The sequence below is a fragment of the Dinoponera quadriceps genome, unplaced genomic scaffold, assembly GCF_001313825.1.
Source record: "Dinoponera quadriceps isolate SergipeBrazil2010 unplaced genomic scaffold, ASM131382v1 scaffold405, whole genome shotgun sequence".
Classification (NCBI taxonomy): Eukaryota; Metazoa; Arthropoda; class Insecta; order Hymenoptera; family Formicidae; genus Dinoponera; species Dinoponera quadriceps.
The window spans coordinates 3,948,747-3,973,618 of record NW_014554754.1 but is presented as its reverse complement, the minus strand read 5'-3'; the positions used below and the strand labels follow the sequence as shown (position 1 = coordinate 3,973,618).

The window sequence follows — 24,872 nt, the reverse complement described above, 5'->3', positions numbered from 1 at the left end:
GAGGTCCCTTTTGTGGAATACGGCGCACAAAAGGGGCACCACGCGTTCAGGGTTGAATGAGAGAAGGAACTGGGGCATGTCGCAAATGCGGCTGTGACGACGGCGCGGGCGAATGCGTGTAGGTCGCGCGGGGAAAAATGCGAAACGCTTTTCCGCCGTCGTGAAAGTGGAGCGCGGAAAATGTCAGTCGCCGTGAGAGAAAAATACGGATCGCCGCGATAGAGGTGTTAACGGCCAATGGAAAAAATCCGTGGGATCTCGCGATATCAAGAGCGAAGCGTTTGGTGAAATTTGAGAAACACCGCGAAGTCAGCGCGCACTAAATGGCTGGCAAAAATTTAAAAAATTGTTGTGAATTGATAAGATTCCGTCAGTTTCCAATTTTCTTGTTGTTGAATCTAATCCTTTTTTTTTTCAATAATAACTTGAATTCGTTCTTTCATACAAGTTTATATGAATTTTTTGTATCACGTGAAGAATTGACTTTGGAAGATTGTTGTCCAAAGAATCGCGAAATATTCCGCGAACTTAAAATAATTTTTACATGTCTGCCAAAATTATCTGATATTACTGGGTCAACGGGATTCATTAATTAATTTGCATTGTCGATGTACTGTAATATGAAAATGTATATGTTTTGCTATATCAAAGCGATGCTACACGCTCTGTAAGGGAGAGCTTTTAGCCATTATGAGTCTCAATGACAGTGTAAAGAAAGTTGCGGTATATGAAACCAACAGAAAATGGAGCTAGCAATAAACGTACTTTTGTTTCTGCTCCTTATGCCTCAGCTGTATGCTTCTGGCCATCTTGTCGAGAGATTTGCTGTAGTCCAGCTCCAGTTCTGCCCTTTTGCGGAAAAAGTCCTGGAGCTCGGCCACGAGGGCGACTTGCGCCTCCATCCTCACGTCGAGGCATCTTAGCTGCTCGTTCAGCTGTAGCCGTATGTCTGTGAGCAGAAAAAAAGAAACCCCGTCAGGACTTGCAGATCGTTTCGTTCGCGACGTCGGGTTTCAAGGCGAAGACCCTGAAGAGACCTGTCACGGAAATTGGGCGCAAAGTGGTAACGGATCGTCACACCATATAAGATCGTCGGTCTGCGGGGGACGAATTTCAAGACAAAACGTGATTTTGTATGCGACTAATCTGTATTTTCTCAGAGTGAAATCAAGCTCAAAACGAATGAAAATTCACTCGATAATGGAGATACTGCTGTCACTCCGAATTACAAGAGTGAATGTTTAATATCTAGAGTGAATTATTAATTAATCCTTACGAGCGGAGGTTCTCATCTATTAAAGCGGAATTTCACTCACGGAAATTTAGATATGACGAAATAATTAATTTTTTATAGTGAATTATATATTATGATTAAATTATATGGTTGAATCGTGTTTATTGCAAATTAGTTATTAAGAAATTTCATTTATTACAAATCAATGATTAATTTCCGTTGAGATGGTTCACAAAAACGAGACGTTCGTTCTTACTTCCGGCAAATGAAATCCACTTGAATCGTAAAAATTAACCAGCGGAAAATCTCTCGCGCTAGGAAAAGATACACCGTGCAATATCCTCCCCTTCTCGTCTTCACGACTCGAACTTGATCGAACAAACAGCATTAAGCTCGACGTACGAGATTCCGATCGTCGCCTCGGTCTCGTCAGTGCCGCGATAATCTTCCGTTTTATTCCCGCATCGGCGGGTAGACAACGGCGGATGCTGCGCGGAATAATAATGTCTCGGGGAGGACTTTGACACGATCGCGGACTTCCGACTATCTCTCCTCCCTTCCTCGCTCCCCCGTATAATCCGTATTCCGTTAATGTTATCCGCGAGACAATGACGACGGCGATGAGGAGGAGGAGGACGTTTCGGTTCTTCGGCGAGACGGCGCTAAAAATAGACGGTATGCGACGCGAAACGATCTATCGTTCGCAGACTTCGCCGAGACGGGGAGAGATGATCCGCGAGCGCTTACGTGCCGCGCAACGTGATTTATTGTCGTGGCCGTATCTCGTTTCCGTTCGCGAAACTTCCTTCGGCTTTGATAATAAACGACGCCGCGCGAACGACCGCGCGAATACATTTTGTGTATACGTACGCGCGTAATCCGCTCTCGAAGGAGGAATCTTCAATTTCTCACCGGCTTCTTGCGCCGTCTTGAAGCGCGACGACGCACGAACGTTCATCGAACCGGTATTTACAACGTTTAACTTTATCGCAATAAGAGTAACTTTTTTTTTCTTGCCATTTCTTTGCGTCTCGTTTCTCTTTACCGTCTCTACGCTGAGAGAAATCATAGCTTTTTGTTTTATTTTTAGCCAACTATACATTTTTTATGATCTTAATTACTATTCGATACATTCAAATTCGATATTTGACGACGAAATTTGAAGATTCGAAATATCGATGCTGTTGATAGAACTAATTTTGGAGAATACAACAAAATGCTGTGCAATTAGAGAATATCAGCTTGACAAGAGCCGGTGTTCACGGTCGGATTTTTGAGACCGTCTTAAGTTTATCTTCAGATGCTGTACGATTCATTAGCTATGGAACGAAGCACCTGGGCGAAAATGAACTTGAATATAAAATCCGATTATTAATATCGGTCTAAGACATCCTAAAGATGCCTTTTAGACCAAAGAACGTTATGTCTTTTAGACATACGTATTGTTTGGATATTTTTCGTTCAATTATGAGATTTGTCTGGTTTAAAACAAAGTAAATGAAGAAAACATAAATAATGAACGAGAAATCCTATTGATCTTATTTGAAAATAAATGCCGAATTTTGCCATAATATGCAGCAGCAGAATAATGCAATGCAGGAAAAATTACTTTTTTAAGACAGTAAATATTATTTACTATGCCTACAAAATGTACATACACGTGCTTTCCAGTCCTTGAATTTTCACACTTCAAAATTCATTCATTATTCGAATATAACGTGTTGATGGTCCGAAAATTTGAAGCTTCGAAGAGCCGAAGTTTCAAATTTTTAATTCGCAGATCTAGTTTTAACCATAAAAGTGGTAGGAAAAATACGTGCATAATTATTATCATTGACACTATAGCAATATTTACTAGAAAAATGGTTCTTCTAACTACAATTCTTCTCCACTATGATGATTAGGTAGTTGCAAATACCAAATTATTTTCCTCTCAATGTGCCGTCCAATTTTTTTCTCTTATTTAATTAATTAGTTTAATGAATATGTGTAGCGATGGGTCACTTTCGTCCAGAACGAAGCATAACCATGAAATACTCTTGTAAGTTTTGTGAGGCGTGTTACTCAACAAATATAATAGCACGACAACGTGGCTCACCGGGTGACCCCACGTAATGTGAATGACAAGTCACACGAAATTGGTACGACACGAAACGTGTTAAGAACATGAGAACGCCACGATCGTTCGTTGCTCAGTTTCAAAACTTCGTAAGTTGAACGCGAGCAAAATAAATATATATTGGATTCCGTAATTTAATTTTTGATAAACGGAATCGGAACTTTATTCTCATGAAAAGATGGCAATGGCAAGTCGAAGTAGGTCGAAAGATCGTCGAAACTTTTATCGATTTCAATCGAAATAAAAAAAAAAATCTGTACCAATCCCTCGAAGTCCGATAGCGATTGAAAATAGCTGTTATTATTGATCTCATTCTCGATCGAGGGGCCCGGCGCAACAGTAATCTAACAGCGAACTCGATTTGGATGCGCACTAGTACACATAGCAAAGACCGTCGCGCACAAATTGACACGAAAGCATATGCATAACGTAGAAACGGCATGCCAATGAAATTTTCAGCATACATCACCATATTGTTGGACGGAATTTACAGCCAGCCGTTTCAGCGGCCGCCGAGATACTTTAACGTCCTGGATATGCACTTTGGCGCTAAATTTGATCTTTAGAGTGTATCAACACGCCCAAATGAATTCTATATATATTTATACGTCGTTCTATCGAGAAGAAATTTATTTCCATGTCGAGATAAAAAAGTTGCAAGCGAATTAAGATCGAATCAGTTTACTCGCTAAGTTAAATTTCACGCCGCTAAATTGATCGTTGAACGTTAAATGCCTGCATGGAAAAAATTAGTCTTATAAATCAAGAATAGATATTCTCATATATAAGCAAGAATATCATAATTCTTCTTAGAAGACTTTTAGTCTTGATTTGATTGAATTTATACTAGTATTACTAGAACTCAATTCAAAAGACTCAAAATCTTTTAAGAAGATTATATAATATTCTTGCTTATATATGAAAATATCTCTCTATTCTTGATCTAATTTTTTTCCCTGTGTAATTTTGTCATTTTATCCAGCGTATTCTGCGCGAATTAGAATAGATATGACTGATGTGCACGTCAACGACGATGACTTTACGCGACGATTAATTAAGGAATAAATATGAATTAAACTTTTTTAAAGAAGTGACTCAAACCATTATCGTACCGCTCGATCTAATTTCGAGTATTGCACTTGACAGACCGCTTCGAGAACAGAAACAACGTCTCGATCGCGTATCCGTCTTCGACGCTTCGCGTCGATCAATCAGCGTAATTGGACGATCGTCGGGCGGAGAAGCCGGACGGCCTTTCTTTCTTTCATCGAGTCGTTCAAAAAGAGGGATAAGAAGAGCGGAAGAAAGAAAAAAGAAGGGAAAAACGTCTCCGACAAGATAAACGGAAAACACAGAAACGAGCGAGCGAAATCGTAATGGGTCCTCTGTTCGTGACAGATCAAGGCGACGTTTCGCTTCGCATTTTCGGGAATATCATCTCGAGGAATGGAAAAAAAGCAGCCTGGGAGAGCGTATGTTAGGCCGCTCACGTGTTACCAATTATCGAGAGCTCTAAACGGATCGGTTCATCGACAAGCGGTCTGGGCCGTGTCGAAACTCACAAATGGACCTTTTATGAGGCGACCAGTCTGTCGGTGATAATGTTACTTCTGGGAAATATCGGATAAAAAGGTTCCGCCGCGGTTTTTGCCATCGGTAACGTCAGCGTGGGTCGTGTCTTAATCGCCACGTGGTGAACTGGGTCGAGAAATAAAAAAGAATATATTTATTAAAATCCACAGTTGGGAAAATTACTTTCTAGAGGCGATTCGTTATATCGCAACCCGTTAAAAAAAAATTCGTTACTGTCATCGTTACTCATTTTGAAAAAATAACTCGTTATCGTGAATCGAGAGGTAGCGACTTGTTACAATTTCTATTATTTTCTTTCATTAAGTTTTGAAAACTTCGCGTTTTTTTTTTTTTAAATACTCATTGCCGCACATCGCATATACATATATTCTGTATGTCGTAAAGTCATAAACTCGTTACCAAGTTGTTACTAAAAAAAAACTTTGTGATCTTGTGAAAATAGGAAAAATCGTTAATTAAATTACCGCGGAATAAATAATGATAAAAACGCTTGGTTAAAATTAACTAATATCGCCGATGTGTATTCTAAAAAAGAGGTGGCGAGTTAAAATTGGCTGGCGAGTTTCGCAGTAAATTGTTCGATGGTTTCCCACGTTTGCGGTCCTGCGATCTCTGATCTGCAAAATTCCGCCGATTTATTTAACGAGGTCGTCCTAGTTTTAACGGGACGCAGTTAAATAAAAGATGTTACGAGCGAAGAAGTTTGTCAAGACTTAAACCGCTTCGTGTGAATAATTCTGAGCAGAGTCGATATCGACGAAAACCCTCCAATATAGTCTCCGCCCACGGTTAGTTGAGATATGATACCTCCGTTTTACAATTGTCGCCTGAAAAACAGTTTTAACGATCGTAAAAATATTTTGTGTCGCTCACGATGATATCGAACGTAGAAAACAAATGCCAACATAACAATAATAATGTATATAATTTAAAATAATTAACTTTCAATATCATCACATATTAATTACAACTGTTCCTTCTCTTTAAAAAAAAAAAAAAAAAATCAGTTATAATTAACTTCCTTTTTTATTTGTCAATTCAAGGACGGAAATTTCATTCGCGATATCCAACGTCTTGGGCCGAACACACACGGGGTTTCCTTTCCAAGGGCGAATGCATGCATTTCGTATCGATTTTCTTACTTCCGCGCGTGTGATTCATCCCCCCGAAAGGACGGAGAGCGATCTTTGACCCCGAAACGAGACGCAGACACGCAACCGCACGATGGAGGTAAATAAACGCGTATGCGCCCCGGGTTCTGTATACAGGCTATCCCAAAACCGCCCGGACATCCACTCTATACGAACACTTTGTCCGATACGAAATCGATTTCTCCTCGGCGAAAGCGAAAAGCTCAACTAAAAGTTGGTTGATGAAAACAACGAAAATTCTGACGTACTCATTCCGAACACTTTGACAGCGTCATATTTGTCGCGGAAAATTTTTCGTCTGACAGATTTCGAGCGCGTTAGATCTTAGTATTTGAAGACCTCCTTCAAAACAGCGACAGGTCTGAAAAGAAGACCATCCTCCTTGTAAATAAATTCCTAAATCTACCTTTATACTGTCCCTAATACAATAACTTCCTAGTATGAATCCCCTATAATATTGCAATTACACAGACTGTAATCGATTTTGTTATAAAGCGAATAAAATTATGCATACGTGTATCAGCGACTATTAAAGTGTTAAGAGAGAAAGTAGTCACGACACAAAGAGATATATCCTGCATTTCTAATTCTAAACCATGAATTTCACTCTGATAAGATTGCAAATCGACGATTATATCGGTGACAAAGTGACAATTTAAAGAAACGAAATCTGGAAGGCACGATTCGACTATGATCTCCCGACGGTTTTCACCGCGGAGAAATCGTCGTCGTCGTCCAGCTGATCACGAAGGAGCTGCGGTTAAAGGGACATCCGGTGGTTCTGAGACACTCTATAGAGCACCCCCGCTGAGTCATCTAACGAGCAAGAGGTCGATGCGCGTCATCGTGGTCGGATGCACCAACTGACGAGCCGCTAACCGACGACGGATCGAGCGAACGACATTGGCCACGAGAGTGGAGCACCGCGTCGAGTACTTTGAAGACGGAAAATTAACTAGACCGCGATCCGTTCTCTTTCAATCGCGCCCCTCCGATTATACATCATCGGGCAGCCATTGTTCGGCTAGGATTAGAGTACGGGGTGTCCCAGAACATGCGATCTGAATTCTAAATGAGGATTCGAACAGACGGTAATATCTACGTGTTAATAATAATAATGATTTATCATTGAAATAACATCGTTGATAATAACACGTTAATGTCGGCGGAAATGTTAAATTGCGAGGATTAACATGTGTGAAAAAAGCGATCATTTAAAGGCTACAACGGAGACAAAAATATCTGGTGATTATAATTGCACGGCAAAATAATTATATGCATTTTTGTGGCTGTGCTTTGTTGTAAGAAGAAGATAGGGCTGAAGATAATTTACAGCGAGAGGAACCATTTTTTTCTCAGTGTTACTCTCTCACCTAAAGAGAGACATTTTTTTTACCTTACGACAAAAATGTTCGTAAATAAGTATCAAAATTAACAAAAGTATACGTAAAAAATTATGAAATAAATATTTAGATTTTCGCGTCGGCTAATCTACAACTCGTCAAACATCTTGCGGAAACGATACGCCTTTCGTCGCGTTTAATGAACTTCGTAACGAAGTAGGCGATGTGGGATGAAAAATTGGTCGGGGAGACACGGAGGGGAGAGTGGCGCACAAAAACGCACGTTTATGCTCGGGAAGAGAGAAAGAGGTACACACAGCCGAGAAGCACAGCTGCGCCTAAAAAGTACCTACGACAAAGCGCGAACCGGTTGTTGCAGTATCGCACCCCCGCCGCGACCAGAAATACGTGTACGGAGATTACCGACGAGAAAGAGAGACAGAGAGCGAGGCCAAGTCTTTGGGACAATCCCAAAATACGTTCAACCACGATTTTATTCTCCACGACGTCGCGATCGCCGTGCGAGGAAACGGGTTTCTACGTCCTGTGTAGAGTCAGTTCGCTCGTTCGGACGATGCGCGCGGAAATTCTACGATATCGATCCGACAATCATCGGTATGTGTTTAGAGTTTTTTTACACAGAATAATTGTGGAATTAATGATTGATAACTGTGCGCTAATCGAGTCACTGGATGGCAAATAAATAATAGATTGTACGTATTTGCCGAGTCAATCATCTATAATCCTGACACAATGAATATACTAAAACTCGCGCATTTCACAAAATTCACTCCGATCTTTCTTGTTAACGAAGCTGCCAGTCACACGAACGGCGAGGAGAAAAGAAATCTCAATTTGACCTCACCTTTACCTAGTTCACCGCGAAATCACACACACGCTCTCTCGCGGTCGGCTAAGCAGCCGTAATTTTTGCGCGCGCAATCTCATGCACGCGGGGCGGAACACATCAAGGTTGACGCCAGGTGAGCAACATAATCCCGCCGCGAGAGAGGAAGCGGTGCAACGCGATTTAATAATTGCGAGGATCCGTTAGAGCCGCGCATACGGTACATGCGAGGAAACATAACTGTACGACGACGATGTGTAATCGGACGGCCGGTTACAGTGTTAACGTTATCAAGCGTTTGTTCGCGCCGTTTGGCGAGCGAATAAACCGAAACGAGCGCGTCGCTATTGCTTCCTGCATCGATTTGTCTCGCGTTATTACGCGATGAAAATATTTTTCTCGCGGTAAACTCGATTCAATAATATCGCGTATTTCTTACTTTAGTACTAACGAACGTAAACGAGAGATTTCTTATTCTTGAGATGATGCGCTTTAAAATTTAATCGTCTCTATGATCTCACGTCAATTTTCTTTTCAAAATTTGTCTCAACGTACATCGAGCTTAATTTCTATTCAAATTTAATGTTCAACCTTTGTTGTCAACTACTAGAAAACGAAACGCAAAATTCCAATGGAAGAATTCTTGAGGCAGTTTGAATTCTCGCATTTCCTTTCAACATGAAAAATATCTAGAGTTCTATGTGAGACTATGTTTATCTTACTAGCGTATTCGCTGGATGCAACAAGATGGATTGAATCTAAAGTGCAGTGGATACGTAAATTTTTCTCTCTGAGAGAGCACGAAATATTCGACATACTGAAGTATCGAAAGCGCGCCTACTTGAATATGTAACATTTGTCGATGTACCTCGACAGTTCTGTTTGTAAATATATATTTGCTCCCATCGGCCGGACGTGTCACGACACATATCGTTAGTCGCACGTTTCAGCACTCTCTGTCTTACTCGGCAGAATACAAATTTCCATCGCCGGCGTATCGCAGAAATGCGATTTGAAGAGGAAAAAAATAATTCACTCACAGAAACATCACAACAGTGAAAATAGCGACAATAATAGTTCGGAGACACAGACGATTTTTTCCGCTCAATTTTAAATAAATTCAACTTTGACAGAATTATCTTAATAGATTCTCTGATAATAGATTAGGAAATATCCAGAGAGTATTTTATATGAAAATAGTCTCGGATAAAAATAGTCGTCGAATTCCCGTCGATGTAAAATCGAGAAATTTCAAGCACGCTGGCCTGTTAATAATCGGTTATGCGAGTCGTCTGCAAATTCGAGATCTGCACGTCGGACCCGCAAAATCCCTCCCTTATCAATCATCGGCGATCCCCTTATATCCCTCCTCTCTTCCTTGCCGCCCACGCTCTGGATATTCCATTTACCTTTTGTCCAGGCCTCCCACTCGTGGCGTCCGGCCAGTTTGAACATTTCTCCCGCTTTATTTATTATCGGGCTGCTCTCTTCTCCTCGTCGTTCACCCACGTTCACCAGCTACTCGTGCACGTCACTACTATACCGTGGGGATACCTCGTGTCGCACTGTCTCTCCTCGCACACGACGCGCTAGCACGACGCGTACATGCACTCACACACACGCGAGCGACGGAACGCGGCTTTCTAACCGATTGCCTGCCATCTAGAAGAATATGATTTTAATTGCGGAATCTTAAATCGCGCGATTAAAGACTTTTTTTCCGGCACTGATGATGTCACTGTGAACGCACCACCGTTCGACGTCTAACGGGAAACTAAGCTAGGAACTAAAGCAGACGAGAATGACGGCCGTCTAAAACGGTTGTTAAAGTTGTAATAATAATCGTCGTAGAGGTGAACGGACTGACAGAGAAACAGAGAATCGAACATCTACGCTCGTTTTCCGCTTGAAATCCTCCCAATTTATGGAACGCCCATGTTAGGAATTAATCCGCTTCGTTACACACGACTTTGCTAATTTAATAATAATTAACCGCCGTTTAGTAATACAGTATATACGGAAATTCCTGCAAATTATTCGTCAGCTGTTAATAAATATAATAATTAATTTATCATCGTGGTTGGTTGTGTAATCCCGTACGAATCAAGGAATGAAAATATCCGCCGATAGCCGATACGTGTGTGTAATCGATAACGTAAAAATATCGACGGACATCTTGGGGCGGCAACTCAAAGGAACCGATATCGGCTACTTTTGCGCAGCATCGGCGCACTCTTCTAAGCAATTCTAATCGTAACAACCTCGCTCGGTCATCTGGCGCTCGTCCGTTGCACCGTGTGCGCAATGCATGCACCGGCTGAGGATTAATAAATACACGTACTACAGTTGGGCTCTCTCTCTCTCTCTCTCTCTCTAATACTGTTTTACGACCCCCCGGAACGGAAGAAACTCGGGTAAACGAACGTCGCCTCTTTACGACGATCGGTCCGAGGATAACTATCGTTATCATCCGTGCCGCAAGAAGGATCTGTTCCTTCTCCGTTGATGAATACGCTCAGAAAATAAACGACGTCTGGCCGCGGATAATAGATCAAGCAGGAGAGGCCATGTGCCCGTGACGAGAGAGAGTTTTTTGCTCTCGATATTACGAGGGGCCGATTGGGCGCCTGAAATATTTAATTAAAAAAAAAAAAAAAAGAAAAAACGAGGGGAGTGACCGTAACGCGAGTCGCTCGTCGGAACGAACAAGAGTGGCACCGATAAAACGACGGTATTAACGAGCGCAGTCCGGCAAAGATCGTTTATGTCCGGTGAAAGAACTCTGTTGATACAACCGTATAGTTCTGCTTAAGTGATTGTTATCGGGGCTTAACACGCGTCCCTGTATCTGTTCTCCGCGAGAGAGCACGTCGATAATGTCGCGACTATTTTTACATTGCCTCGCGCGCACCCAACAGTCGAACGATATAATCGCATAATCAATTAGATCATTGGAGTTACGCGATTGAATATTTATGAGAACGCGACCGCCCGGGGAATCGACGCGTTTCATCCATTGAATGACCGATCAGTATCGTCGTCGAGTTGACAATGGTTGTGAAAACATTCGAGATAGACTCGATCGCGCACCGAGATGAAAACTTCATTACGAATCTCGTGAGACCGCGTTTCCTTTTTTTTTTCGGCGCGGGAGGAAAATGCGCGAAAAGAAGTTTCATCTGACGATTCAAGAAAACAGAGAGAAATACGACAACGATTATATATGATATATCGGGTCTCTCTTAAAGTTTGCTGCGAAATATATATACGGACTGACCCGTGTATCTTGCGAAAACTATGATTATGCGTTTATGCGGGATGAGAGTTATTAATATCGTTGGTGTTGTGAATAACGTTCCACGTAATCCGTGGCGAGTGATAACAACAGGCGCGATGTTTTTCATGTAGTCGCAGCGAGCCGAAAGAGAGAGAGAGAGAGAGAGAGAGAGAGAGAGAGAGAGTCACTCGGCCGCTGGAGCGAGCGAAGACAGGAAGCGCGAATAATTTTGACGAGAAGGGCGACTCTCTCTCTCCATTGTATGATTACATCGCGCGATATCTGTTAATCACTTTCGACGGTAAAAATCTGAGCCCGACCATCGATGATACACCTTCGACGACGATCCTCGGCGACTCCGCACTACTTATCGTCACACCGTACATAAAATTCGTACGATTTTCAAGTGAAATGCAACGGGAAAAATCGAACGGTGTAAAGCCTCAGCTCGCAGGTTGTGATTGCCGGTCGATTTCCGTGCGTCGTACTTCCGCGCGATCGGAATTTCCACGTGCGGACAGAAATCGTCGTAAAGTCCCGAATATTCGTCAGCACAAACTGCGCGCTCCGTCCCGTTGTAGATCAAACTCCCAATGATGGCGGCCGCAGGTGTTAAGCGGCGTTGATTACACGAAGCGATCACCGTTACTGGAGAGTCGTTCGCGCACGAGGGAAAGAGAGCCCCCCTCCCCGCCGTTTGTTGCTGCGAGAACTTGATCGATCGATCGATTCTTGGAACGTCATCGATCGGCGGCGAGGCGGGGGATATACAGCGAGGCCGCTTATTACAATTGTTTTTATTGAATAATGACGATTCATTATCAAATCAGCGGCTTCACTTGCGCGTATATTTAGAATAACCGCGATTTTTATTGATGCCCATTAACGTCGGGAGTAGGTTAATAGATTCTCATGATTATTTTCTGAAACAGCGAAGGATGAGCGAAATCACGTTAATCGATTCTAAATTTATACGCCAAGTGAAATAGCGCGTCATTCTAATTGTTTCGAGCATCGTGGAGATTTTCCGCGCGCAAAAACTCAATTATTTCATTAACGTTCGGTTTATTATTTGATTAGGCGTCAAGACGCCTAATAAAGAAATGCGAACCTGAAATTATCGAGCTCATTCATCTCTCTCGCCCGGACTTTCCTCCCCTTCCCTTCAATTATTCACCAATTTCGTGAAACACTTTTTTCGCGTTACCCTACACTTCATCTCACCTGCGTCTTTATCGAAAACAGCTAACCAATCGGTCAGTCAGATTCGATCTTTTCTCGCAATCCCGATTCAACGACGGCAACGTGCGCGACGAGCCCTTCAATAGGCGGCGCCGAAATCGGTTTCCACGAGAAAGCGAAGCGGATTTTCAGAACGCGCGCGCGTGAACGGCCGACACTCGGGAGTCGGCCGCGTAAACTGGCCTGTAAGGACAGACTGCTTTGACCGTCGTTAAATTAACCACAATTACCGTTCCCACACACGCGTGTCGGGCAGGCGCGAGCGGAAAGCAGGCGCGGTGAGACGCTTCGAAGGGCCCCGCCCTTGACATTGCGCGATACGATGGTGTGCGATTTTTCCTCGATAAAATAGGTCCAGCTGATAACAATAGCCGAATGTGAGACATTTGAAAAAAAAAAAAAAAGAGCGATGTTTCTCGCGGAAAAGAACGGAAACGCTGTTTCTGTGGGACGAAGGCGGATAGTTAGAACGACGTTCCTGTATAACCCACCGTGATAATGAGTAAATCAATAACTGATGCTGAAGAGTATCGGCGCGGAGCTGCAGAGACACCTCGACGATAATAATGGTAGTAGTATCGTTACCGTGTGGCGCATAAAGGGCGCAGAGGATAAAGTTTCCAGATAATAGCTTTAATCACTTTTGCTCCGCATTGACGGACTCTGTGTCATAAACGAGAAATAAATTTCTCGCCCAGCTCTATTTTACTTTCGCGTCATATCCTAGACCGGACGATCTCGCCCACTCGGCATTGCTCGGAACGATAATCGGGAAATCTGGCAGTAACAACGATAGGTGGCGAAATGCGAATAACGTTAAAAACACGCGCCGAAAAAGCGATCATTTCTACGGTGAAATGTTTCAGCGGTCGATAGTAACAATGTTGCTCCACGACAGGCTATAAAGACAGGCTACAGGAATTACGGGCGCGTGGATTAAACTGCCGAATAATTAAGTTTGCATTCCACGTCATTGTACGTGCTCGTGACCGTGACAAATTCCGAGTATGATGAACGTGATGCTCAAGCGCGTAATTTCTTTATCTCGGCCTGTGGTCGTTACACGTAACGATTAACATTCGCTCAAACTTCTCACATGTTTAATTAGATCGAATTCGTGCGCGCAAATTAATGCAAAAATCGAGTAAAAAGGGCGAAACCTCGGGAGTTACGAGAATGTTGTCGCACAAACAACAGTCTGGTTAAATCGAATCAGATCTGACGTAGAAATATGAATTTGGATCAACGGTAAAACGGTTAACGACGAAACGTAAATTGATTTTATATAAAAATATGAGTTTAAAAATACAGCAGAATTGAAAGCGTCGGGACGGTTAGTGCACGAGCGTGAAATTGAATTCATCTGATTCTCTTTTTATATCGCATAAGTTCACCTTACAGCGCTATCGCTTACTTAAAGACCGCAACTTTTTCACGATCACTTTCGCGTAACTTGGTTTGTGCTACGAAGAACACGCTCCGCGGTTCGACGACAGTTTTGATCTGCCGATGTAAATCGCGAAAGATGACTGTGTTTTGCTTCATGCGCACACTGTTAACGCGCGGGACGAATTGATATGCAGCGCGTCGTTTCTCTTTCTATCGACTTCCTTCCTGCGCGAATTGAAGGGAAGCGTCAAGTGGTTATTGCGTCGACAACTCGCCTTTCGTTATCTTAACTCTGATACACTCGCCCGAGTAACTGTGTCAAGCTGCGGCCTGCCGATGACGTATGGGTGTGTAAGTGCGGCCGGCTTGAAGAGCGCAACCGGCACAATGGCGGGTCGGAGGATGGTTCGATGGCCTCTCGATAAGTTTAATAAAAGTCACTCGATAGAATCGGCCGCGCCTCGTTGCGCAGCCGCTCGGCTCGACTGTTTCATTCGCAAATTTCGCAAAGTCCTCCTTCCTCCCCCCCAGGATGTCTGTCCCCAGAATCCTCAGGGAATGTGTCACTCATAGTGTCATGTATAAATATAGATTCAAGTAAACATCTCGGAAAGTTATGAATGTGATGTTAGAAATGACATGCAACGCAGTATTTTGCGCTGAAATAAAAATATTTACATGGACAACAAGAGAAGAGAGTAAAAAAAAAGGTGAAGTTATATAACGATATGGTACTATTGATTGGCAAATGGTAGATTAACGGCTATTTTCGACATTTCTCGAAAGTGGAATATCACTCAGAACGACTTGTGTACATCAAATTTATTCTTCAATTTCGAATGAAAATATTCACTCGACGATTCGGCGTATGGAATTTATTCCACGTGAGCGAAAAGTTATTCAGCTCGATTGTCGTTCTAGTTTTCGACTGGAATTTCACTTGAAGAAAGTACCAGAGAGTAGTTTTCCGAGTAGAAATTTTAATCCTAGTCTAATTTAGGTTTACATTAAGTGATCGAAGGTTTTGTGCTCCTTTGGTGTTATAGATGGAAAAGTTATTGTCGTTTTCTCTACTTGAAGACTTAATGTAGAATTAAAATTTAGGCTTTGAAGGACTAAATTCCCTGCGTAACATTAAGAAAATGGTGTTCCTTTGATACTACAAGTGGGAACTTATTTCCGTTTACTCCACTTGAAGACTTAATATAGAATTAAAAATTTCGACTCGGGGTTCTCAGTAAAATCGCGAGAATGCGAGCACTTTAATTTAGTCGGGCAATTCTTAGAGTCGTGGGACACCCTGTATAGCGAAGCGAAATTCACGAGAAACGAAATAATGGTGCGCGAACGACGGTTCCCATCACTCGGCGAGAATCCGTTTTGATCGTCGTTTCACGATTCGCGTCTTCTGGCTCGTTGATTTCCCAATAAGCACCGTCGAGTTCCTTTTCCTTCGCCTCTAATTGCGATATATAATGTGCCGTTTTAACGATGTGAAGGAGAGCTGCAGCGCGGAGGCCGATGATAACGCGGCATAAAACAGCTGTTTAATTTGTCATGAGCGAGCACGCTCCTTAACACGCGCGCTTACTACGTAATTACTGTAAGTAAGCGCGCAAGCACGATGAGTTCGTTTTCCCTTGGATACGAGACGACATTTGTTTTTACCTCGTTGCGAGATATATCTCCGAGGCGGGTCAGAAATGAATCCCAATTAAGTTTTGCTAATTTTGCGTTTAAACTGACTTATTGCATTTCAGAAAGCATCGTGAATATATATGAAATTCAACATGGAAAGGAATGAAAAACCAAACAAGAGTCTTATCGCAATTATTAGCGCACAAATTTCATTTGTTAACACGTAATATATCAATGATATTGTACCTCTCTGTTATTATTATTAATATATAAAATATCTTTAATAACTGTTTGCAATTCCTTTTCAACCTTAAATTTCGTTTTCAGAAAAATTTTAAATCACTCAGGATTCTCGATCAGAATATAGCGATCGAGGCTAATTTAAAAAACGAATGCGTGAATATCTATGTAATATGGTACGTGCCGTGAACGCCTTGAAAGAAAAATTACGTCTTGAAATACTTCGTTATAGTGGAAGAAATTGCATGTCGCTTATTTTCATCGTCAAACAATCTACAAGCAAGCGGAGCTCGCTTGTAGATATCGCGCGCGATAAATCAGAAACATTGCCGGCCGGATTGACAATAAAGCACTGATAGAGTATTGCATATTCTACATTCGTTTATCAATCGCCCTCGTCAACGGAAGATGTTGCACGAACGATCACGAACGACTTCCGCGCGTTTGCCATAGTTTGTTATAGTTTTACTCTCACGAATATTTCACATGTTGTACAGCGTGTCGGTTCAAAATTACACAATATAAAATTATGATAATGAGTGGTATATATTTAAAAAAATCATCCCAAATAATTTATATCCGTAAAATTTTTTCGAGATCGCATTAGGGATATTTCATAGGATGCTAATGAACATGCTCTTTCCACACGATATTTTTTTCAACGCACTTAAAAATATTTCGGAGCAGGTGACACTCGGACGTCCTGCCTGCAAAAATAAGTGAAAACTGAGAGCAACCTCCGACATTTTCGGATAAAAATAAACTGAAAAGTAAGTGAAAACTTTTTCTAAAACAGGGGCTCCGTTTAAATTTTCCCACGGTCGGCCAAAACTTTGAAGTTTTTGACACAAACTTGAAATAATATGTACCACAAAAAGTCCTAGGAAGAGAGAAAGAGAGAGGGAGGGGATAAGTTTCCCCGCCAGCGCTAATTATCGATCGCCTAATAACCAACCGTGCGTACGCGCGAAATTATTACGCGCTTCGGAGCGCACGGATGAGTTATGCAAGAATGCATCCATTGTTGCGAGAGCCCAGTGGCGTTGAATCGAGGGGCCGGTGCGGAATGTCGATAGAAGAAAACGACTGTGCGCTCCTCTTCAGGGTGAAGAACGCGATCCAGCCAATGTCAACGAGCGAGATTCGTCCGTCTATTACGAGAGAGGAGACGAGTAATGTTATTAGGCTCGCGTTTCATGCGCGGATACTGTCGGTGGAATTAATTGGCGAAACCCACTACGCTCGGTGAATTTAAACCGCGACGGAGCGTTCTCCGCCGAATGAAGAAGAAGCTCTCTCTCGGGACGCGCACACCGTGTTTCCGGTTAATGGCGAGCAAATTTTACAGGTGGTGCTGCCATACGGGCGAGTCGAGCGCGCTACGTAATATCGGAGATTAATTGACCGAGTAATTTCCGCGGCTGAATTCAAGCGATTACATAGCTTCCCGGTCTTTCCGAACGTTACTCTTTCTTTCGTTTTTTTCGTCGTATTTCTTCTTTTCACGATAACATAATCAGAACATGCGAAAACAAGTGAGAATTCACTCAAAGCGATAGTGAAAATACTGTCGCTCGGAAAAATGACAATTCAAACTGTAGAGCACACACGACTTTTAATCCACACGAGAATGGATGTTTCGGTTTTCGATTATACCTTGTTTGAGTGAATTTTTCATCACGATGGAATATATCAGATTCGATAATTTCGACTGAAAATATTCACTCGACAATTCGCAGTAAAAAATTCACTCTGTATGAGCGAACGGTCACCTGAACTCGAGCGACTCAGCTGTAACTTTATTCTTCCAAAAGAATTTCTCTCAAAGAAATTTAAAGATAAAGAGAGCATACCTCTCAAAAAGGGATTAAATATCAAAGACAGGCTTCATGATATTTACGAGAATATAATTTTAGTTAGAAGAGAATTAATCGACGAAGTAAATTTTTAATGACCGCAGCGATGAAAAATTTCTCTGTTGCGCCGGATAAAGATCGCTCCGCTCAGAGTGCTCTCGTCACGATTCCCGCTTGTGTATGTAACGCAATTATGGCTCGCGGGTTCGCGCGCCAGGCTATCTGCAAGATTAATCGGCGAAATTGGAAATTAATTGGCGAAATAACTTCTCCCGCGACTGGGATTCTCTCCGAGCGCGGCGGCGAAGCCACGCGTTTAAACCGAACGCACAACTCTCGCTCGGCCAAAGATCACAAACGAATCCAATTTGTTACGGCGGTGTCGCTTTCATGCGCGACGCAATTGTCGCGCACGAAGTAATTAGCTCGGAAAAGAGTCGTGCGACCGTTCGCAAGCCCACGAGCAATGGCCGGCGAACCACGTCGAAGCCTTTCATTTCCGGCATCGTGTAATAGCGCCTTAAAGTATACGATTGACGTTATTTTTCGAGCCTACGCAACGAGTCTCGAAAGTCGGGACTTCCTCCTGATGGGTATGAATGGTATCGTTTACAGTAAACTTCTCAAATCAACTTGTTAAATTTCTTGAAGTAAAATTCCATTGGAAATGAGTGAAAATCCACTCGAAAAGCGATTGTGAAAACATCGCCACTCGGAATCATAGAATACATTTATTCTTATCACAGTGATGTCGATTAGATTCAATCTTCCACTTCGAGTGAAAATATTCACTCAACTGTTCAGAATAAAGAATTTATATGTGGGAATAGTCACTCGACTTCGAGTGATGTCACATTCTATTTTTCACTCAAAAAAATTTAGAGAGAATACATAAATTATGTGTGCTCGTAATTAAAATATAACTTTAAAACAGAACTTTCAAACACAACTGACAAGAGACAAATTTCAAAGTTCCGTGATAATCGCTATATATCATAAAATTATATAAATTATAAAATGTCTATTAATTATATGATTAAGAGAGATTAAGTAATGATGTTAGGGATTGTGACATAGCTAGAGAGACGCATAGGAAAATAAAAGGGCAATTAAAACCAGGAGCGAAATAAATTATTTGCACGAAGCGCTTGCTTGCAGAAAAAGAGAAACGTCGGCCGAATAATTGCTTTTATTCGACGATATCGGTAGAGAGAGAGAGAGAGAGAGAGAGAGAGAGAGCGTCGATTATTTTAATTCTTGGCTGGAAACGGCCGCGTCGATCCCGCACGAGATTTCGCCGGGCTTTTGTTTCCGTCGGACTGGCGATTTCGCGCCGTGAGCCGCTTTTGTTATCGACATTCGCGCACGGGACAATCGGAAATCGAGAACTGCCGAATGCATATGCGTACGGAGTGTCCCGAAGTTGTCGTTCCTCTCTATCAACCTGCAGATTCCGCGGCGAACTTGAAATTGAGTTTCCGACATGAGTTTGGCGTCAAACAATTTGTCGATTAAGATTCACTTTACAAAATTTCGCTGATTATATTGGAATCTATTAGTTCGTCGTCGTTTCAACGAAATTTTTTTATTAATAATAGCGAAACATCATATATCATTTATTCAGAGTATCTGCCATCGCTATATTTTTTTACACCTTTCGAATAATTATTTAATTCCGTGTCGATAAAATCTTTCAAGCAAATGGGAATCTTTCAAGCAATGGGATCTTTCATGATCCAACGAACTGTTGCAAACTCTCAATGATTAGAGGAAAATATGTTATCTTATTGATATACCTCCGATGAAGTTAATTAGTGAAAATTTATTTTATAAGTCTGCCACAACTCGACAATTATTTTCACATTTTTGTTACGTCGAAAAATTGACTTAAAAATCGGTAACACTGACAAATTCACATATAAGATCATATCGAAGATGTTAAGCGCACGCTGCAAGTATCTGATATTTTGAGAAATATCGGAAAAATTCCATTGAAAATTCCCGATAGAAGGGAGTCTATTCCGAATTCATCGAAGAAACCGAAGTTCAGCAACACTCTGTATGCAGGTGCGGGCGACGTTCTATGGTTCACCGCGATATAGCTGTTCGAGACTCGACTTCCAATGTGACGAGATGCGTGCACCAATGTCGATGCTATTTCATGCATTATCGTCATTCGGAGCGGCATAGAGATTACTGTCCACACGCGCGGGACTTTTACCGGCGCGTATTTATTGTCGTTCTTATCAAGCGCAATAAAAGAGATATCGGCGCGGGAGCGGCAAGTTCTCGAACTCCATTATGTGTTTACGGAAGTGTAAATATCGCTTACAGTCACGGAGAGCTTCCTTAGTAGGGGAGCTTTAGCAATCTCCCTTGGTTTCGAGCTCGCGGACGATTTATCGTGCATTTGCATTTCGCCGATACGCCTTATTTGTTACGATGCACCTAGAAACTACGCGTTCCCGTTTATTTAATCCGAAACACGTATTCTAGAAAGTCGCATTAAGAATAACAGAAGTTTTAAATCGCTAGTAAAAAAAGGCGCAATAATGGAGGAAAAAAAGTCAATGATTAAAAAGATTAAAAATATAAAGAGTATAAAAATCTATCGTGTAAATAAATCGTGAGTTCTATCATGTTCTTTTGGTATTTTTATAGAAACTTGTTTAAATAGGAGAACTAAACATATTTAGTTGCGTTAGATCGTACAAATACATGACCGAGCTCTCGTAGTAAAGTCGCGGAAAAAACTTGACAAGAAGCATTATAAACGCTGTATGTGATAAATTTCTTTAAACATACTCCCAGATTTTACGGATTTGTATTATCGCGAAAACAACCGCTGTCGCATCTTGTTGTTTTCATTCAGACTCGTCGCACGAGCAAGATTAAAATGATGCAAAATGAGAACGAGGGGGAAGGCGAATTTAGACGAGCGAATTTTCGCGTTGCGTCACCGCGACGTCCACGGATACTATTTATACCGCGCGGACAGGTACACCACATGAGCCGACGATTTATCCGATAGCAAACAACGACTCCGTCGTTGGACGCACCAACGGTGTTACATTTTGCACGTACATGCATGAAAGCCTTTGCAGTATCTCACAGTGAAATGTATGGACGATATTTTTTTAGAAACTCTGATCCCAGTCGGATTAAGAAAGAAATTTACGCGACGCTAGAAGTCCAAAAGCATGTGAGAAGAGTGAAAAAAATCCATATCTTTTAATTTAACACTAGTTTGCTTTATTTTTAGTTTTTAATACACGGAAAAAGGAGCTAGATAGCCATTGCAATGCAACTGAAATTTAGTTGCAAGATTTAATTTTTAGCTGTGGGAGCTAAAAGCTAGGTACAAAAAGAATTGACTAAATCTCAGTTGTATCATGTGAGCGGCTAATTTTTACCTGTGGACACTACTTCTTTTTTTCCATGTACTAGTTTAATATTAGTTCAATACAGTACCAATAAACATGTGCTACGTATGTTGTGAAAAATGCAACAGAAACAACGTTCTGAAAACGTTTCATCTTAAAAGTACTACGACATTTGTTCTATCAAGCCGAATTCAGATTCTTCCCCGTAAAGTTCAATTTTCTTTTCCCGTCCCGGAAAAAAATTCGTAGGACTGTCAATCACCCCCTTCGCACGCGATCATGTGTATCCGTAATATTACGTGTGCTGTCGCATCGTTTCACATATACGTTCGTAGAGGAAACGCGACGCACGCACCCGCTCCTTCTCCTCCCTCTTCCACCACTTCACGTGTCAATTTAACGGCTTCCTGCTCCGGCGTCGAGTTTCGCCGTACACGCACGTTTATCGACCGAAATGTTCCGCGCCTTTTGTACCGTGTACGCATGTATGTGTCTAAAATGTTGCAGCGGGTAAATAGCGAAACAGCAAATAGCACGGCGGTGAAGTGGCTAGCGAAATGAAGCGAACACGGCTACTTTGACGAGCGTTAAACACTCTTGTGAAAGTGCTCAGAGAAAACCCGTTACTGCCTCTTAAAGTGCAAAAAACGACATTAGCGATTTTTAACATCGGTACAGCGACTTTTCTTCGATTCCTCCGATATATGCGTTGTTGCAAGCGCGAATATCACAGTAATATTATTTATAATGTTATTATATAGTAAATGCAAGAGATGAAACGATTTATTATTATTTATAACAGGAGATGCTCGAGAGTGACAAACGAGAATTGAACAGACGTATGGATCTTCCTCAATTTCAACAGAAAGTTTAATCATTTTTATCGAGAGCGCCTACACAGAGAAAAAGGTTCCTTTGGATTTAATATACGTATTTATTTAACTTGGGTCTGTTTAATATAAATAGCATAATTCAAATATCATTTTGTTTGAATGAAAATGTTGTTTTACCAGAATAAACCATGTTGTTTGATAAAAAAGAACAGTATTATTAAAGGAAATACAAACTATATTTTTAAGGATAATACAAATAATATTTAATTTCCAGTGAAAAAATGTACCTCATTATATATTAAAGATTGTTTCACTGAAACAAAGAAGTGCTTTAATATTTTTCTGATATAGTATTACTATTTTGAAGTAATTTATTGCTTGTGACAAATATCATAATGTTTCAATGAAAATAAAAAAAAAATATATTATTCGACGTAGAGATATTTATTGTTTAAGAAATCAAATATTCCTCTGTTTGTTCTATTCCAATATAAATTTATTTCAATTAAAGAAATTGTTTTAAGGAAATTTTTGTTCTCCATGTATTAATTAAGTTTCTCATCTAGATGTTTACAGTGTTTCTCATGCTTAGAGTTTACAATATTTAGCTAGGTATTTATAATAAACGAGTTTAAGCCCGGAACCGATGTACCGGGAATGTAAAATTTCCGGGCGTTGTAAAATTTCAAGTACTTGGGTTTCGGTACTGAACAGCGCATGTACTAAGGTCGGAAGTTGAAAACAATTTTCATTGCGTTTTATACGAAAAGAACCGACTGCAAATCCATCGGGCAAAATTAAAAATTCAACATGATATCGATGGACCATTCCACATAATAGCGGAAATCCGTTCCAGATACGCGAAATTCAACAATACGAGATTTAATTCTCGGTGCATTTTTCGCGCAGAGGAGATAGCGTTTTAATATTGTTCCCTCCGGCGTAACTATGTCTAATTGACGGAGTGAAGTGCACGTGAACTTCGTCGACGGTGCGATTGTAAAATCGATGGCACGTTAATTGAACGCGAGACGAAAGCTTCGAGAAAGCTTATCGAGTGGCGGGGGAGAGCTTTACGGTCCGTCCGCACTTGAAGTTCTGTGTCCCATTACGTTCCTCCTTGTTTTGAACTTTCACATTTAAAAATATGTCCGCTAACTAACAATTAACTTATCGGCCAAATTAGTCCCGTCGGCGAAAGAACGCTCGAAATGAAACACCTATTAACGATCGCGAGACTCGACGTGTTATCCTCTCTTGTTTTTCTCATTTTCCTTTCGCGCGTTCGCTCGCTACGACCGCCGCCTTATCGACGCGGGTTATCTGCTGGCCTCTAGTATTTTTCTGTGCGTCATACTCCCTCGCGTACACCTCCTCTCGCCACCGCCAGAAATTCTATATAGCCATAACGAGCAACCGCCGGCAACCCATGCGATAGGCGTCGAATATCCACGCACGTTCGCTCGCCCGTGTATAGAATTTACCCCATTGTATAATATAATGACATCATACGTGCAACGTAGAGACAAATAGCTATCAATGGAGGGCGTATCGGGTATAATTCATTAAATTCCGAAGGTCTTAGAGAAGTGATTTATTGCCGGTATGTGATACTTTGTCGAGAAAAAATATATCTGCAACGAAGAGATTTAATTTAAGACGCGTAATATCGTGAATAATTTGAAATGTGTACATCCAAGAGTAAAAAATATAGTTCGTATTCTCGTGCTTTTCACACTCTCAGAAGTAGAGCGAAATCAATAATCGCCTAATAAAGGGAGGAGGAAGTAAGCTATGTTGACATAATAAACATATTTTTATCAGACTGAGAGATATCTCGGAGAGAAAGAGAGATCGGCGAGATATAAAGTTACAGGCGCAATGTTTCGCAATTATACATAATCGTTATCGTCGAATTCGTAGTCAAATGCACGACGCTATATGTATTCGTTTCATTCAATACCTGGAAAGACATCTTTGTTGTCGGGATTATACGGATGAATCCACCCGTTCTTCTGCTGTATGATGCACTGGAACATGATTTTCGCGGGTCTCTGTCTAGTTTGCGAAAGAGGTGATCCGTGAGATCCTGTCCGCCTTCCCGAGACCGGCCGTTCTTATCGACGACGACGAAAAGTACTTAATCACGCGCTCGCTATCGCGACTCGCGATCGCAATATCTCTCTCGACGAGTCAAGGACAGAGCTTCACATTTTAATCGATCTGTTGCTATTTCGAATCATTCCTCTTCGGTGGATCCTTTTTTTCTCCTCGGCTGCTTCCCGAAAGTTGTCGTTCTTACGCTCACCAGGATCTCCGATTGCGATGCTCCTAGAATTCCAAAAGTTTTCCTTCGAGAGAGTTTCCCCGCTGCGCTGCGATCCGACAGCGACTCGTAAAAGGATATCTCCTGCCCGTGTCTCACGCCATAATCCGAAGGAAAAAGGGCGGTCGAGTGAATGCGACAACTCTATGGACGCTTCTCTCTAAGTCGTTGAACCACCGCACGACGACGTTCCATCGAAGGCCACCGTTGCCGTTGTTACCGTCCCCAGGACGATCTCGTCTGCGAGATCTCGAGGACCGCGACGGTCCGGGCTCATTTTCCTCGCGAGAGAGAGAGGAGTCCTCTTCTCCGCCCTCTTTTATCGCCCATCGGGCCGTCGATCTCGTTCCGCCAGCGGAGTCTGTCCTTCCTCTTCCTGCGTATCCCTTCTCTCGGCCTTC

The 24,872-nt window shown here is 41.8% G+C and overlaps 1 protein-coding gene across 5 annotated transcripts in view; it reads right to left on the bottom strand.

Moving 5' to 3' along the window:
* The window catches only part of LOC106741325 (SLIT-ROBO Rho GTPase-activating protein 1-like), a 65,021-nt gene that overhangs the window by 18,983 nt on the left and 21,166 nt on the right, over window positions 1-24,872 (bottom strand). For 2 of the 5 annotated variants that reach the window (XM_014613164.1, XM_014613168.1), the window contains exon 2: window positions 766-949. In XM_014613164.1, coding sequence (XP_014468650.1) covers window positions 766-949 — 184 coding nt within the window. Of the gene's footprint in view, window positions 1-765; window positions 950-9,696; window positions 9,950-12,788; window positions 12,990-24,108; window positions 24,867-24,872 lie in introns of those variants that run through there. The other 3 variants (XM_014613166.1, XM_014613167.1, XM_014613165.1) reach the window with 3 other exon arrangements.